General features: G+C 50.5%; 1 protein-coding gene across 6 annotated transcripts in view; it reads left to right on the top strand.

The window, feature by feature from the left end:
• The window catches only part of col12a1b (collagen, type XII, alpha 1b), a 104,175-nt gene that overhangs the window by 39,299 nt on the left and 52,138 nt on the right, over nt 1–12,738 (top strand). For 5 of the 6 annotated variants that reach the window (XM_081602127.1, XM_081602126.1, XM_081602125.1 and 2 more), the window contains exons 13-21: nt 1,132–1,398; nt 2,015–2,207; nt 2,917–3,041; nt 6,519–6,668; nt 7,162–7,281; nt 11,370–11,534; nt 11,609–11,755; nt 11,826–11,977; nt 12,706–12,738. The exon at nt 12,706–12,738 is cut by the window's right edge and continues 97 nt beyond it. In XM_081602127.1, coding sequence (XP_081458253.1) covers nt 1,132–1,398; nt 2,015–2,207; nt 2,917–3,041; nt 6,519–6,668; nt 7,162–7,281; nt 11,370–11,534; nt 11,609–11,755; nt 11,826–11,977; nt 12,706–12,738 — 1,352 coding nt within the window. The remainder of the gene's footprint in view (nt 1–1,131; nt 1,399–2,014; nt 2,208–2,916; nt 3,042–6,518; nt 6,669–7,161; nt 7,282–11,369; nt 11,535–11,608; nt 11,756–11,825; nt 11,978–12,705) is intronic. The other variant, XM_081602128.1, reaches the window with a different exon arrangement.

Genomic DNA, 12,738 nt, shown 5'->3' with positions numbered 1-12,738 from the left:
TTAACAAGCTAAATGTTACATTAACAAGCTAAATGTTACATTAACAAGCTAAATGTTACATTAACAAGCTAAATGTTACATTAACAAGCTAAATGTTACATTAACAAGCTAAATGTTACATTAACAAGCTAAATATTTAGCTTCAGGCTACCGGAACCAGAAAAAGGAACAGCAAACATTAAGCCTACACCAGAGACAAACAGACAGATTTTTATTTTCTAAACTTCGGTGAGTCAGGAGACACAATCCGGACGAACAACAGGAAAAAGAGAATTATGGCTGATTATTTAATGGTGTAAATGTCACCAGTTGTGGTTTATAAGCTGTCATTTGTAAAACTGTTAAAAATCAGCAATAATTTACGTTATTTAGCCTTTTATGAAAGACTGGGGATTAATTTTTAAAGTCATATATTTACAATGTTATTCATTATTTTATAAATGTCACACCTTCAAACCCAACATTCAGTTAGCAAGCTAAATATTTAACTCCAAAGGTTAGTTTCAAAGAAATGTTTAGTTTGAAGCTAAATGTTTATCTCAGTTCATTATTTAGTTTTTAAAGTAATTATGTAGTTTGAAGCTACATAAAATGTCCAGGTAGAAAGTTAAGTTTTTACTTTGAAGCTGGATGTTTATCAAGCTAAACATTTAGCTTTGAGCTAAGTATTTAGCATAGAGGAGAGTACCGTTAGCGCTGTAGTGTAGCGCTACGCAGCGCTAACGCAGTGAAACATGTTTGATTGGAACATCAAGTGTAGCTCCAGCATAAAACTAGCATAAATAATTATTGTGTACTTTGTCTGAGAGCGGCTAGCTCTCCATCTTTACCCCGATGCTAAGCTAACCAGCTAAACATGTCAGAAAACCTGGAGCTGCTGTTTCCACGGCGACATGGTTTCATATGGATCTGTAATTTAACAGATACCAAATCAATGAAAAGTTCATGTTGATATGAGTCACGTTGTGTCAGTAAGTGTCGTCACACGCCTCATGATGGACATGCTGCGTAGATCTTTGGATAAAAGATTGATGTCACGATCTTTTATCCAAAGATCTACGTAGCATGAGGTGGTGGGGACAGCTGTCCCTCATCAGTTGGACTGAGGATCTGTGGTGTTTGTGTCCCCAGCGTCTCCAGCGGCCAAGTCTCTGACGGTGTCCCATGAGACGGAGCGGACCATGAAGGTCACATGGACACCGGCTCTGGGGAGCGTCCTCAACTACCGTCTGAAGCACGTCCCCGTGGACGGAGGCAGAGAGGTGGTCCTGAAGCTGCCGGGGACGGCGGCGTCCACCGTCCTGAAGCGCCTGCAGCCCGACACGTCCTACAGCGTCTCCGTCCTGCCCGTCTACAAGCGCGGGGACGGAAAAGCAAGGCAAGGAGTAGGAACGACACGTACGTTGGTCCAAGATTCAGCCTGCTCACCCAGAGACACGTCCACAGAGACAGACACGTCCACAGAGACAGACACGTCCACAGAGACAGACACGTCCACAGAGACACAGACAGAGACACAGAGACAGAGACACGTCCACAGAGACAGAGACAGAGACACGTCCACAGAGACCTCCTGTGTCCTCCTCTGTCCTGCTCTGTCCTCCTGTGTCCTCCTCTGTCCTGCACTGTCCTCCTGTGTCCTCCTCTGTCCTGCTCTGTCCTGCTCTGTCCTCCTCTGTCCTGCTCTGTCCTCCTGTGTCCTCCTCTGTCCTGCTCTGTCCTCCTGTGTCCTGCTCTGTCCTCCTGTTGCTCTGTCCTCCTGTGTCCTCCTCTGTCCTGCTCTGTCCTCCTGTGTCCTGCTCTGTCCTCCTGTGTCCTCCTCTGTCCTGCTCTGTCCTCCTCTGTCCTCCTGTGTCCTGCTCTGTCCTCCTGTGTCCTCCTCTGTCCTCCTCTGTCCTGCTCTCTCCTGCTCTGTCCTCCTCTGTCCTCCTCTGTCCTGCTCTGTCCTCCTCTGTCCTCCTCTGTCCTCCTCTGTCCTGACGCCTCCTCCTCTGTCCTCCTCTGTCCCCTGCAGTGCCGGCCTTCAAGGCCCCCAGGAACCTGCTGACCTCTGAACCCACTAAGACCAGCTTCAGGGTCTCCTGGGACCCGGCTCCGGGGGAGGTGCGGGGCTACAGGGTGACCTTTCACCCCTCTGGCAGCGCGGTGGACCAGGGGGAGCTGATGGTGGGTCCGTACGACAACACGGTGGTTCTGGAGGAGCTCAGGTAGGCTCACCTGCAGGCGTCATAAGTTCAGCCACACGGTGAACGAGCTGTAAACGATAATGTTGCTGAGTTGAGACCATCTTCCAGTGGTGATTATTGATGATTTTATTCTCAAAGATCAATAAACTTTAAGCTGTAATAAACATTTAATCTGGAAAACATTTTAAATATCCAGAAATTATCCGTTAGTCTGCAGCTAGCATGAATGCTAAGGCTAGTTAGCATAGCCGCAGTTCTTCTGCAGCAGTGAGCGGTTTCTCCTCCGTTAGCATATTTAGCAGCGCCTGCATACGTTTGATTGACAGCGCTAAGCCCCGCCCCCTGCCTGTGATTGGTTGTTTTTGTCCCAGGTCAAACTGTCGTGACGGTTTAATAAACATGTAGTTTTAATAATCGTTCCAAATGAAGAGACCTGCTCGCTCGTCGTCCAGCAGAGGTCAGAGGTCAGAGCTGTGGGCTCATCTCTCTGTGTCCATATCTCATTGTTCCACCTGTAATGATGCTGCCACCGCCGTGCCTCACAGCTGCTTTGACTCCAAACACGTTTCCTGAAAGTTGTTGATGAAACGGTCGGATGAGCTGCTGGTCATCCTCATGGTGAGGCCTGGTGGTGGCAGCATCATGCAGGAACCGATTGGAAGGCTGAAGAAGTGGGCCCAGCTGGTTCTGAACCAGGGAACAGGAAGTGATGTCGTTTGTGTCCCTGCAGGGCGGGAACCCAGTACTCTGTGGCTGTTTTCGGGATGTTTGACGGCGGCGTGAGCTCGCCGCTGGCCGGGGAGGAGAAAACCACGCTGATGGATGAACCGGAACCGCTGCCTCTGGATCCCTCTGGTAAAACCGGATCATCCTGCTCACGCCACTTCCTGTCAGAACCAGGCGCTGCCACTTCACTTCCTGTCTCTGGCCAGCAGTCAGGCCGGTTGATGTCGGCGAGGTTTGGGGATTGCTGATTGAAACTCGGTGCAGATTTCAGGCTCTGCCTTCAGAATAATCTGGAACGCTCTTTGACCCTAATCCTAGCGGGTTGGCGTCAATCTGTGGCCTAAACAAAGCCCGTTCGTTAGTTTCAGCACAGAACCATTCTCACATAGCGAGCTGTTTTAGGGCCTCTGTCTCTTTAAATCTAAAAGAGCTGCTGCTGACCACGCCCCCAACTCAACGTTTACATTCACCTAGAAATGGCTGCAATTTTACAACTGTACATCTTTGAAAAGCATTAGTGGAGCTTCCTGTACAACCACCCAGAAAGCAGCAAGTCAACAACAAAACTTGCTGCTTTTCCAGCAGCCATTGTATGTAGAATGTCGCGGTAAACCAGCTGACCGAACATAATGCAACCCAGCTTTGGTTGCTAGGTGACGGGCTGAACTCTCCTGGGGTTGCTAGGTGACGGGCTGAACTCTCCTGGGGTTGCTAGGTGACGGGCTGAACGCTCCTGGGGTTGCTAGGTGACGGGCTGAACTCTCCTGGGGTTGCTAGGTGACGGGCTGAACTCTCCTGGGGTTGCTAGGTGACGGGCTGAACTCTCCTGGGGTTGCTAGGTGACGGGCTGAACTCTCCTGGGGTTGCTAGGTGACGGGCTGAACTCTCCTGGGGTTGCTAGGTGACGGGCTGAACTCTCCTGGGCTGGGGTTGCTAGGTGACGGGCTGTACCGTCCTGGGGTTGCTAGGTGACGGGCTGAACTCTCCTGGGGTTGCTAGGTGACGGGCTGAACTCTCCTGGGGTTGCTAGGTGACGGGCTGAACTCTCCTGGGGTTGCTAGGTGACGGGCTGAACTCTCCTGGGGTTGCTAGGTGACGGGCTGAACTCTCCTGGGGTTGCTAGGTGACGGGCTGAACTCTCCTGGGGTTGCTAGGTGACGGGCTGAACTCTCCTGGGGTTGCTAGGTGACGGGCTGAACTCTCCTGGGGTTGCTAGGTGACGGGCTGAACTCTCCTGGGGTTGCTAGGTGACGGGCTGAACTCTCCTGGGGTTGCTAGGTGACGGGCTGAACTCTCCTGGGGTTGCTAGGTGACGGGCTGTGTGACTCGCTGCCTAAAAGCCGCTGGGTGTTTTTAGAAGCAGTTTGAGCTAAAAAATGTGTGAGATGTGAATTTCGCGCGACAGACTGTAATGTTTAACGTTGTTCGGATGATCAGCTCATCCTGATCTTTCATGGAACAAACGGCTTCATCCGTTCAGCAAATGGTCCTCATGAAAAACGACATGTTTCCATATTTACGTTGGAACAAGCGGCTTTTGTTACCCTCCAGTTAATCTGGTCCAGAAGGGGAGCTGCTGCACATGGAGGATTTCTCAACACTCCTCATGTATGGAAGCCCTGTAGGGCCAAAAAACATGCAGCATTTCATTTGTCTTTCACACGTAAAGTTTGTTAACGTCCAGGACTTAAAGCCGATCTCAGACGGCTGGTTTTCATCTGATCTGTCTGTCAGATGAAAAAGCAAATCAAAATACTGCCCCTAGTGGCAGAAATTACTAAACCTTAAGGTTTAAGAAAAACAGAAGTGTAGTGTAAAAATGCCTATAAATATGTTCACTCTTTACACTTCAGGTTGTATGTCAGCATTTCTTGAGCCACCATGTAGATATTTACCTGCACAGGTTCATTAATGTCTGCAGATAAAAGCCCTAAAGGAGGCATCCTGCTGCGTTCCGACTCAGGAGGGACAAATATAAAGCATGCAACACTTTTCAGATTTTTATTAGTGGAAAATGCTGAAAATCATAAATGTTCTTGTTTTGACATCAGTCTGTTTGCAGAGCATGTAGAAAAACCGAAGGAGTGTGTAAAAGCTTTTTACGATCAGAATAGTTTCACGTGGCTCGATGATCCTCAACCGCTGGATCTGCACCCAGTTCCTGTCAGACGCTCCAGACCTGCTGCTGCTGCTGTCAGGAAACTCACAGGAAACTCACAGGAAACTGTGGGGTTGCTGGTTCTGTTCCAGCGGCGCCCGGTCCTGCAGGGCCGGAGGCAGCGCTGCGTCTAACGCCGGCGGCGAGCCGTCCCGCAGAGGGACGAGCCGATGTTTTTCCTCTTGCAGGTGGCTGAAGGAGCGCCGAGCGTTCGCCGCCGCCGCCGCAGGAAAACAACGCAGCCGACCTGCTGGACTCACTGGACCTGCTGCAGCAACATGACCTGCTGCAGCAACATGACCTGCTGCAGCAACATGAACTGCTGCTGTTATATGATGTTACTGTCTGTAAAGTGATTGGTTGTGATTTGCAGCTTCTTCTTCTTCTTCTTCTTTTCTGTCGCTTCTCGTCACGTGAACCGATCCGACGCGGTGGAGCTCAGCAGGACGCCGTCATTAGAACCAGATCAGTTCTAAGCTTTTCTCGCCTCTAATGAGACGATAATCAGCTGGAAAACCAACACAGCAGAGGGAGGAACAGAAACGATAGACGGCCAGAATAAGTCTTCACGCCCTGCGCCGGCCCTTTAAGCAGCTCTTCATTCATCACCAGACCTGAATTGAATCCCTTCGCTTCGCGCTCCATAAAATCAGTTTTACAAACTGAATATGAACATATGTTGGTCCTGCAGTGTTTCAGCTTACTGCAATCTGTCCCAGACGCTTTTATCCCGATTCACGGTAAATAGAAATATTGTGTTTGGCCAGTTCTATATATTTATGGAGACGACCAGGAAACGTGTAGTTCACACTCCAACCACTAGATGGTGTCAGATCATGTCTAAAATCAGCCGTAGCATGAGAGGGAGAGGCGTCATTTCTAGCTTCACTAGCTAAACCGAAAACAAGTTCCCAAACATCTGATTGAACAAATGTATCAGTCAGGAGAAGGATTGCAAAAATCCCACAGCATTATTCAGACACTACCGTGCAGTGAAGACAGTTTAAACAGATCAGAGGGGAAACGTCTCATTAAAGACGAATGAAAATCTTTAGAATGATCCAACATGGTGGCTGAGATCCTCTGAGCTCCGGTTCTGGTCGTTGGACCGGCCGGTTCTGGTCGATGGACCGGATGGACCGGCCGGTTCTGGTCGATGGACCGGCCGGTTCTGGTCGATGGACTGGCCGGTTCTGGTCGTTGGACCGGCCGGTTCTGGTCGATGGACTGGCCGGTTCTGGTCGTTGGACCGGCCGGTTCTGGTCGATGGACTGGCCGGTTCTGGTCGATGGACCGGTTCTGGTCGATGGACCGGCCGGTTCTGGTTGTTGGACCGGCCGGTTCTGGTCGATGGACTGGCCGGTTCTGGTCGATGGACCGGTTCTGGTCGATGGACTGGCCGGTTCTGGTCGGCCCGCGTGACGCCGGCCCGCCTCGTGTCTCTGCAGACAACCAGTGCCGGACGCCGGCCAAGGCCGACATCGTCCTGCTGGTGGACGGCTCCTGGAGCATCGGACGCATCAACTTCAAAACCATCCGCAGCTTCATCGCCCGCATGGTCGGCGTGTTCGACATCGGCCCCAACAACGTCCAGATCGGTAACCGCTTCACGCCGCCGTTTGACGCTTGGCAACATTTCGGAGCAACAGAATAATCCCAGTATAATCCCAGAATAATCCCAGAATAATAACAGAATAATAACAGAATAATCCCAGTATAATCCCAGAATAATCCCAGAATAATCCCAGAATAATAACAGAATAATAACAGAATAATCCCAGAATAATCCCAGAATAATAACAGAATAATAACAGAATAATCCCAGTATAATCCCAGAATAATCCCAGAATAATCCCAGAATAATAACAGAATAATAACAGAATAATCCCAGAATAATCCCAGTATAATCCCAGTATAATCCCAGTTTATTGATCCCAAAGGAAATGAAATGTAGCTGCTGAAGTTTTACGGTTTCAACATTTCAGCAGCTTCTCAGACTAAATGGGATCAAAAGAGCCGAAAGACGTCTGCATAGAAATGCTCAGGGGTCAGGGGTCACGGTGTCAACACCTGGTTCTGTTTGTCCTGCAGCTCTGGCCCAGTACAGCGGCGACCCGAGAACCGAGTGGCACCTGAACGCACATGCGACCCGAGAGTCACTGCTGAACGCCGTCAACAATCTGCCGTACAAAGGAGGGAACACCATGACAGGTGAGGGAACACCTGGGAGGGAACACCTGGGGAGGGAACGCCTGGGGAGGGACGCCTGGGAGGGAACATCTGGGAGGGAACACCTGGGAGGGAACACCTGGGGAGGGACGCCTGGGAGGGAACACCTGGGAGGGAACACCTGGGGAGGGAACGCCTGGGGAGGGAACGCCTGGGAGGGAACACCTGGGAGGGAACACCTGGGAGGGAACACCTGGGGAGGGACGCCTGGGAGGGAACACCTGGGAGGGAACACCTGGGAGGGAACGCCTGGGAGGGAACACCTGGGAGGGACGCCTGGGAGGGAACACCTGGGGAGGGACGCCTGGGAGGGAACACCTGGGGAGGGACGCCTGGGAGGGAACACCTGGGAGGGAACACCTGGGGAGGGACGCCTGGGAGGGAACACCTGGGAGGGAACACCTGGGAGGGAACACCTGGGAGGGAACACCTGGGGAGGGAACGCCTGGGGAGGGACGCCTGGGAGGGAACATCTGGGAGGGAACACCTGGGAGGGAACACCTGGGGAGGGACGCCTGGGAGGGAACACCTGGGAGGGAACACCTGGGAGGGACGCCTGGGAGGGAACACCTGGGAGGGAACACCTGGGAGGGAACGCCTGGGAGGGAACACCTGGGAGGGAACACCTGGGAGGGAACACCTGGGAGGGAACACCATGACAGGTGAGGGAACACCTGGGAGGGAACACCTGGGAGGGAACACCATGACAGGTGAGGGAACATCTGGGGAGGGAACACCTGGGAGGGAACACCATGACAGGTGAGGGAACACCTGGGAGGGAACACCTGGGGAGGGAACACCATGACAGGTGAGGGAACACCTGGGAGGGAACACCTGGGGAGGGAACACCTGGGGAGGGAACACCATGACAGGTGAGGGAACACCTGGGGAGGGAACACCTGGGGAGGGAACACCTGGGGAGGGAACACCATGACAGGTGAGGGAACACCTGGGGAGGGAACACCTGGGGAGGGAACACCATGACAGGTGAGGGAACATCTGGGGAGGGAACATCTGGGGAGGGAACATCTGGGGAGGGAACACCTGGGGAGGGAACACCATGACAGGTGAGGGAACATCTGGGGAGGGAACACCTGGGGAGGGAACATCTGGGAGGGAACATCTGGGAGGGAACACCTGGGGAGGGAACACCTGGGGAGGGAACATCTGGGGAGGGAACACCTGGGAGGGAACACCTGGGAGGGAACACCTGGGAGGGAACACCTGGGAGGAAACACCTGGGGAGGGAACACCTGGGAGGGAACACCTGGGAGGGAACACCTGGGAGGAAACACCTGGGGAGGGAACATCTGGGAGGGAACACCATGACAGGTGAGGGAACACCTGGGGAGGGAACACCTGGGAGGGAACACCTGGGGAGGGAACACCTGGGAGGGAACACCTGGGAGGGAACACCTGGGAGGGAACACCTGGGAGGGAACATCTGGGAGGGAACACCTGGGAGGGAACATCTGGGGAGGGAACATCTGGGGAGGGAACACCTGGGAGGGAACACCATGACAGGTGAGGGAACACCTGGGGAGGGAACACCTGGGAGGGAACACCTGGGGAGGGAACACCTGGGGAGGGAACACCTGGGAGGGAACACCTGGGAGGAAACACCTGGGGAGGGAACATCTGGGGAGGGAACATCTGGGAGGGAACACCTGGGAGGGAACACCATGACAGGTGAGGGAACATCTGGGGAGGGAACACCTGGGGAGGGAACACCTGGGGAGGGAACATCTGGGAGGGAACATCTGGAAAATGCTTCCACTGATGGAAAAATGGGATTTATTGAACAGGTTACTGAAAAAAGGCTTTGAAAATTCCGACTCGTGAGAATTTTTGATTTAAAGTTTGACTTTAATCTTAAAGTGCAGATTTTTTTTAAAGTTTCTACTTTAAATTCAAAATGTAACTTTAATCTCAACATTCTAATTTCAGGTTAGGGTTTTGATGTTTATGCACAAATCTTGAAATTAACCAGAATTTTACCACTTATGTTAAAAATGTTATTTTTTAACAATTTAGCGTTAATGTCAGAATTCTGACATTAAAACCAAACTAGTCCAGGACGGTGGGGTTAGTGCTAAACCCACCGTCCTGGACTGGGATGGTTCAGGACGATGGTTCACCATCCCAGTCCAGGACGGTGGGTTTAGAGCTGAACCGTGGATGAAGCGTTTTGGACCAGATTCTATGGGCCCTGCAGCGCCGCCTCTCTGACCCGGCTCCTGGTCTGGTTCTGGTTCTGACTCGGTGGAAGTGAAGCAGAGGAAGTTCTGGCTCCAAGCAGAACCAGGTGTTAAATGTTGCCACGTGTTGGTTTTATAGCGACGCAGGAAGTTTTATGGCGGTGATTTATTTCCTCTGTGAGTTAATTACGACCCGGATGTTGTTCTGGATGTTCTGGTTCGTCTAGTTAACCTGTTCCCCGTTTGGACCGGCACTGCCGGTTCTGCTCAACACCACTTACAATGATCTTTCCAGTCTGCTGCAGTTTGACAGCCAGATGAAGATGCTGAATGCCCTGAGACGGCTTCCTTCAGACCTTCAAAATAAAAGACCTTCAAAATATAATATTTCTGCTTGGATCTCGATGACATGGACCCAAAATTATCACAATATTTTCATTTAACAGTTTTGATCATTGGTCTAAATAAAAAATTCAGTTTCAGAGAGTAGAGCAAATGTTTATGGTCAGTGCTTTAGCGTTAGCTTCTATTAAATATGTTGGTATAGCGTTTTAGCGTTAGCTTCAGTTAAATATGTTGGTGTAGCGTTTTAGCGTTAGCTTCTATTAAATATGTTGGTGTAGCGTTTTAGCGTTAGCTTCAGTTAAATATGTTGGTGTAGCATTTTAGCGTTAGCTTCAGTTAAATATGTTGGTGTAGCATTTTAGCGTTAGCTTTAGTTAAATATGTTGGTGTAGCATTTTAGCGTTAACTTCAGTTAAATATGTTGGTGTAGCGTTTTAGCGTTAGCGTCAGTTAAATATGTTGGTGTAGCGTTTTAGCGTTAGCATCAGTTAAATATGTTGGTGTAGCATTTTAGCGTTAGCTTCTATTAAATATGTTGGTGTAGCATTTTAGCGTTAGCATCAGTTAAATATGTTGGTGTAGCATTTTAACGTTAACTTCAGTTAAATATGTTGGTGTTGCATTTTAGCGTTAGCGTCAGTTAAATATGTTGGTGTAGCGTTTTAGCGTTAGCTTCTGTTAAATATGTTGTAGCATTTTAGCGTTAGCGTCAGTTAAATATGTTGGTGTAGTGTTTTAGCGTTAGCTTCAGTTAAATATGTTGGTGTTGCATTTTAGCGTTAGCGTCAGTTAAATATGTTGGTGTTGCATTTTAGCGTTAGCTTCAGTTAAATATGTTGTAGCATTTTAGCGTTAGCGTCAGTTAAATATGTTGGTGTAGTGTTTTAGCGTTAGCTTCAGTTAAATATGTTGGTGTTGCATTTTAGCGTTAGCGTCAGTTAAATATGTTGGTGTAGCGTTTTAGCGTTAGCTTCAGTTAAATATGTTGTAGCATTTTAGCGTTAGCGTCAGTTAAATATGTTGGTGCAGCGCTTCAGCGTTAGCAGAGCTAATGTTTATGGTCAGTGCTTTAGCGTTAACGTTATTATGCTTTTAGCTAGCTACCAGTGGAAATACGTTGATCCGTTTTCTTACACCCTTGACCCTTGTGGGGTGCTGCTGCCTCTCCAGCGAGACTTTTCGTGTGAGAAGCAGGGTCACCTGGACAGGTTGCCAGTCTGTTGCAGGTGGAAATCCCAATTTTAATCTAATCTGATATTTTTTGCCATGTTGGCACCGTCAGTGACCATGGCAACGAGTTTAGCATCAGGAAGTTCCTTTTCCAGGTTCCATTTTAAGATAGAAAACCCAAATCTGTCGAAAGGGAAGTGCGTGTTAAGTTCAGTTTTCTGCTTCAGACGTGATGTTTTAGGAACTTCCTAGTTTGATAAATGCTGCCTTCTCATTGGTTGAGCATAATGACCTGTAGAGCAGCGTAGACGGAGTTTTTCTGTAAGTTCACCCGTTGGGCCTCTGCTCCCCGGACAGGAATGGCTCTCCGCTTCATCCTGGAGAAAAGCTTCCAGCCGTCGGTGGGGATGCGTCCCGACTCCCGGAAGATCGGCGTTCTGATCACCGACGGGAAGTCGCAGGATGAGATCATCGTGAGCTCCCAGAGCCTGAGGGACAGCGGCATCGAGCTGTACGCCGTCGGTGAGCGCCGCCGCCCGCTCTCCGCCCGCTTCCTGCGGCCAGGCAGAGCAGATCCCTCATCGTGTTCCCCGCAGGCGTGAAGAACGCCGACGAGAACGAGCTGCGCTCCATCGCCACCGACCCGGACGAGATCCACATGTACAACGTGGCCGACTTCCGCTTCCTGCTGGACATCGTGGACGACCTGTCCAGCAACCTGTGCAACAGCGTGAAGGGCCCAGGTAGGACGGGGCCGTGGAACGAAGGTTCCCCCTGACGGCGTACAGCTCACTCCGCTCGCTCTGCCTCCAGAGGATTCTGGTTCCGAGCTGGGCCCGCCCACCGACCTGGTGACCTCTGAGGTCACGCAGTACTCCTTCAGAGCCTCCTGGATGCCACCAGAGGTCCCCGTCGAGCAGTTCAGGGTCACCTACAGGATGGCCGCCGGAGGCCCCACCATGGAGGTGAGCGCCAGCCCGACCCGGGTCTGGGTCCGGTTCTGAACTGTGCTGGTGAAAGCTCATCACTTTTACAGTAAATATTTTTATCAGTTCTCATTTTTGCAGAAATCGGGTTTAAAGTTTTTCCTAAATTGGGACTTTTTCCCTAATCTGAAGCAAATATTGACTTTAGTTTTCAGTTAGATGTAATTTTAGTTTGCAGATATTTGTGCCGGCAGCGGTTCTGCAGAGCGGGTCTGTGAGCGGATCAGCCGGTTCTGGTAGAGAAGACGGGACTATTAAAGAACAAAGTCTCGTCTGACTGCGTGTGATTTAACGAGCCCAGGAGTAATTAAACCTCTTCACTTTCAGGGAACATGTTTTCCAAGCTGGTCCTGATGTTCCAGCAGGAATTCTCGTCATTAAAGCAGTAAATGACGTAACGGCGGTAAAAGCAGGATTCCTGACAGCTGATTTATTCTGACTCTAGTCTTTAATCAGCGTCACATCTGGCTGCTCCGCCGGTTCTGTTTGTCAGCAGCAGGAATGAAGTCACTTCCTCCACCAGCTGGACGGATTCTCCCAGCGACATGTTGGAGTTTCAGCTGGAACATCTGGAGGACATGATGATGGGAGAGAGTCACGATATCACAGCAACGCTTTAATGATCCTGGAATAAATTAACATGAAAACAGTCATAAATGCTTTTATCCTGCTGCTGGTGGTTGAAGTGCAGCGTCGCTCCGTTCCAGGTCCTGGTGGACGGCGAGGTGACCACCGCGGTT

Source organism: Poecilia reticulata, chromosome 21, assembly GCF_904066995.2.
Source record: "Poecilia reticulata chromosome 21, P_reticulata-male-v2, whole genome shotgun sequence".
Classification (NCBI taxonomy): domain Eukaryota; kingdom Metazoa; phylum Chordata; class Actinopteri; order Cyprinodontiformes; family Poeciliidae; genus Poecilia; species Poecilia reticulata.
Note: the sequence above shows the minus strand (reverse complement) of the source record. Positions and strands in the feature narration are given on the sequence as shown.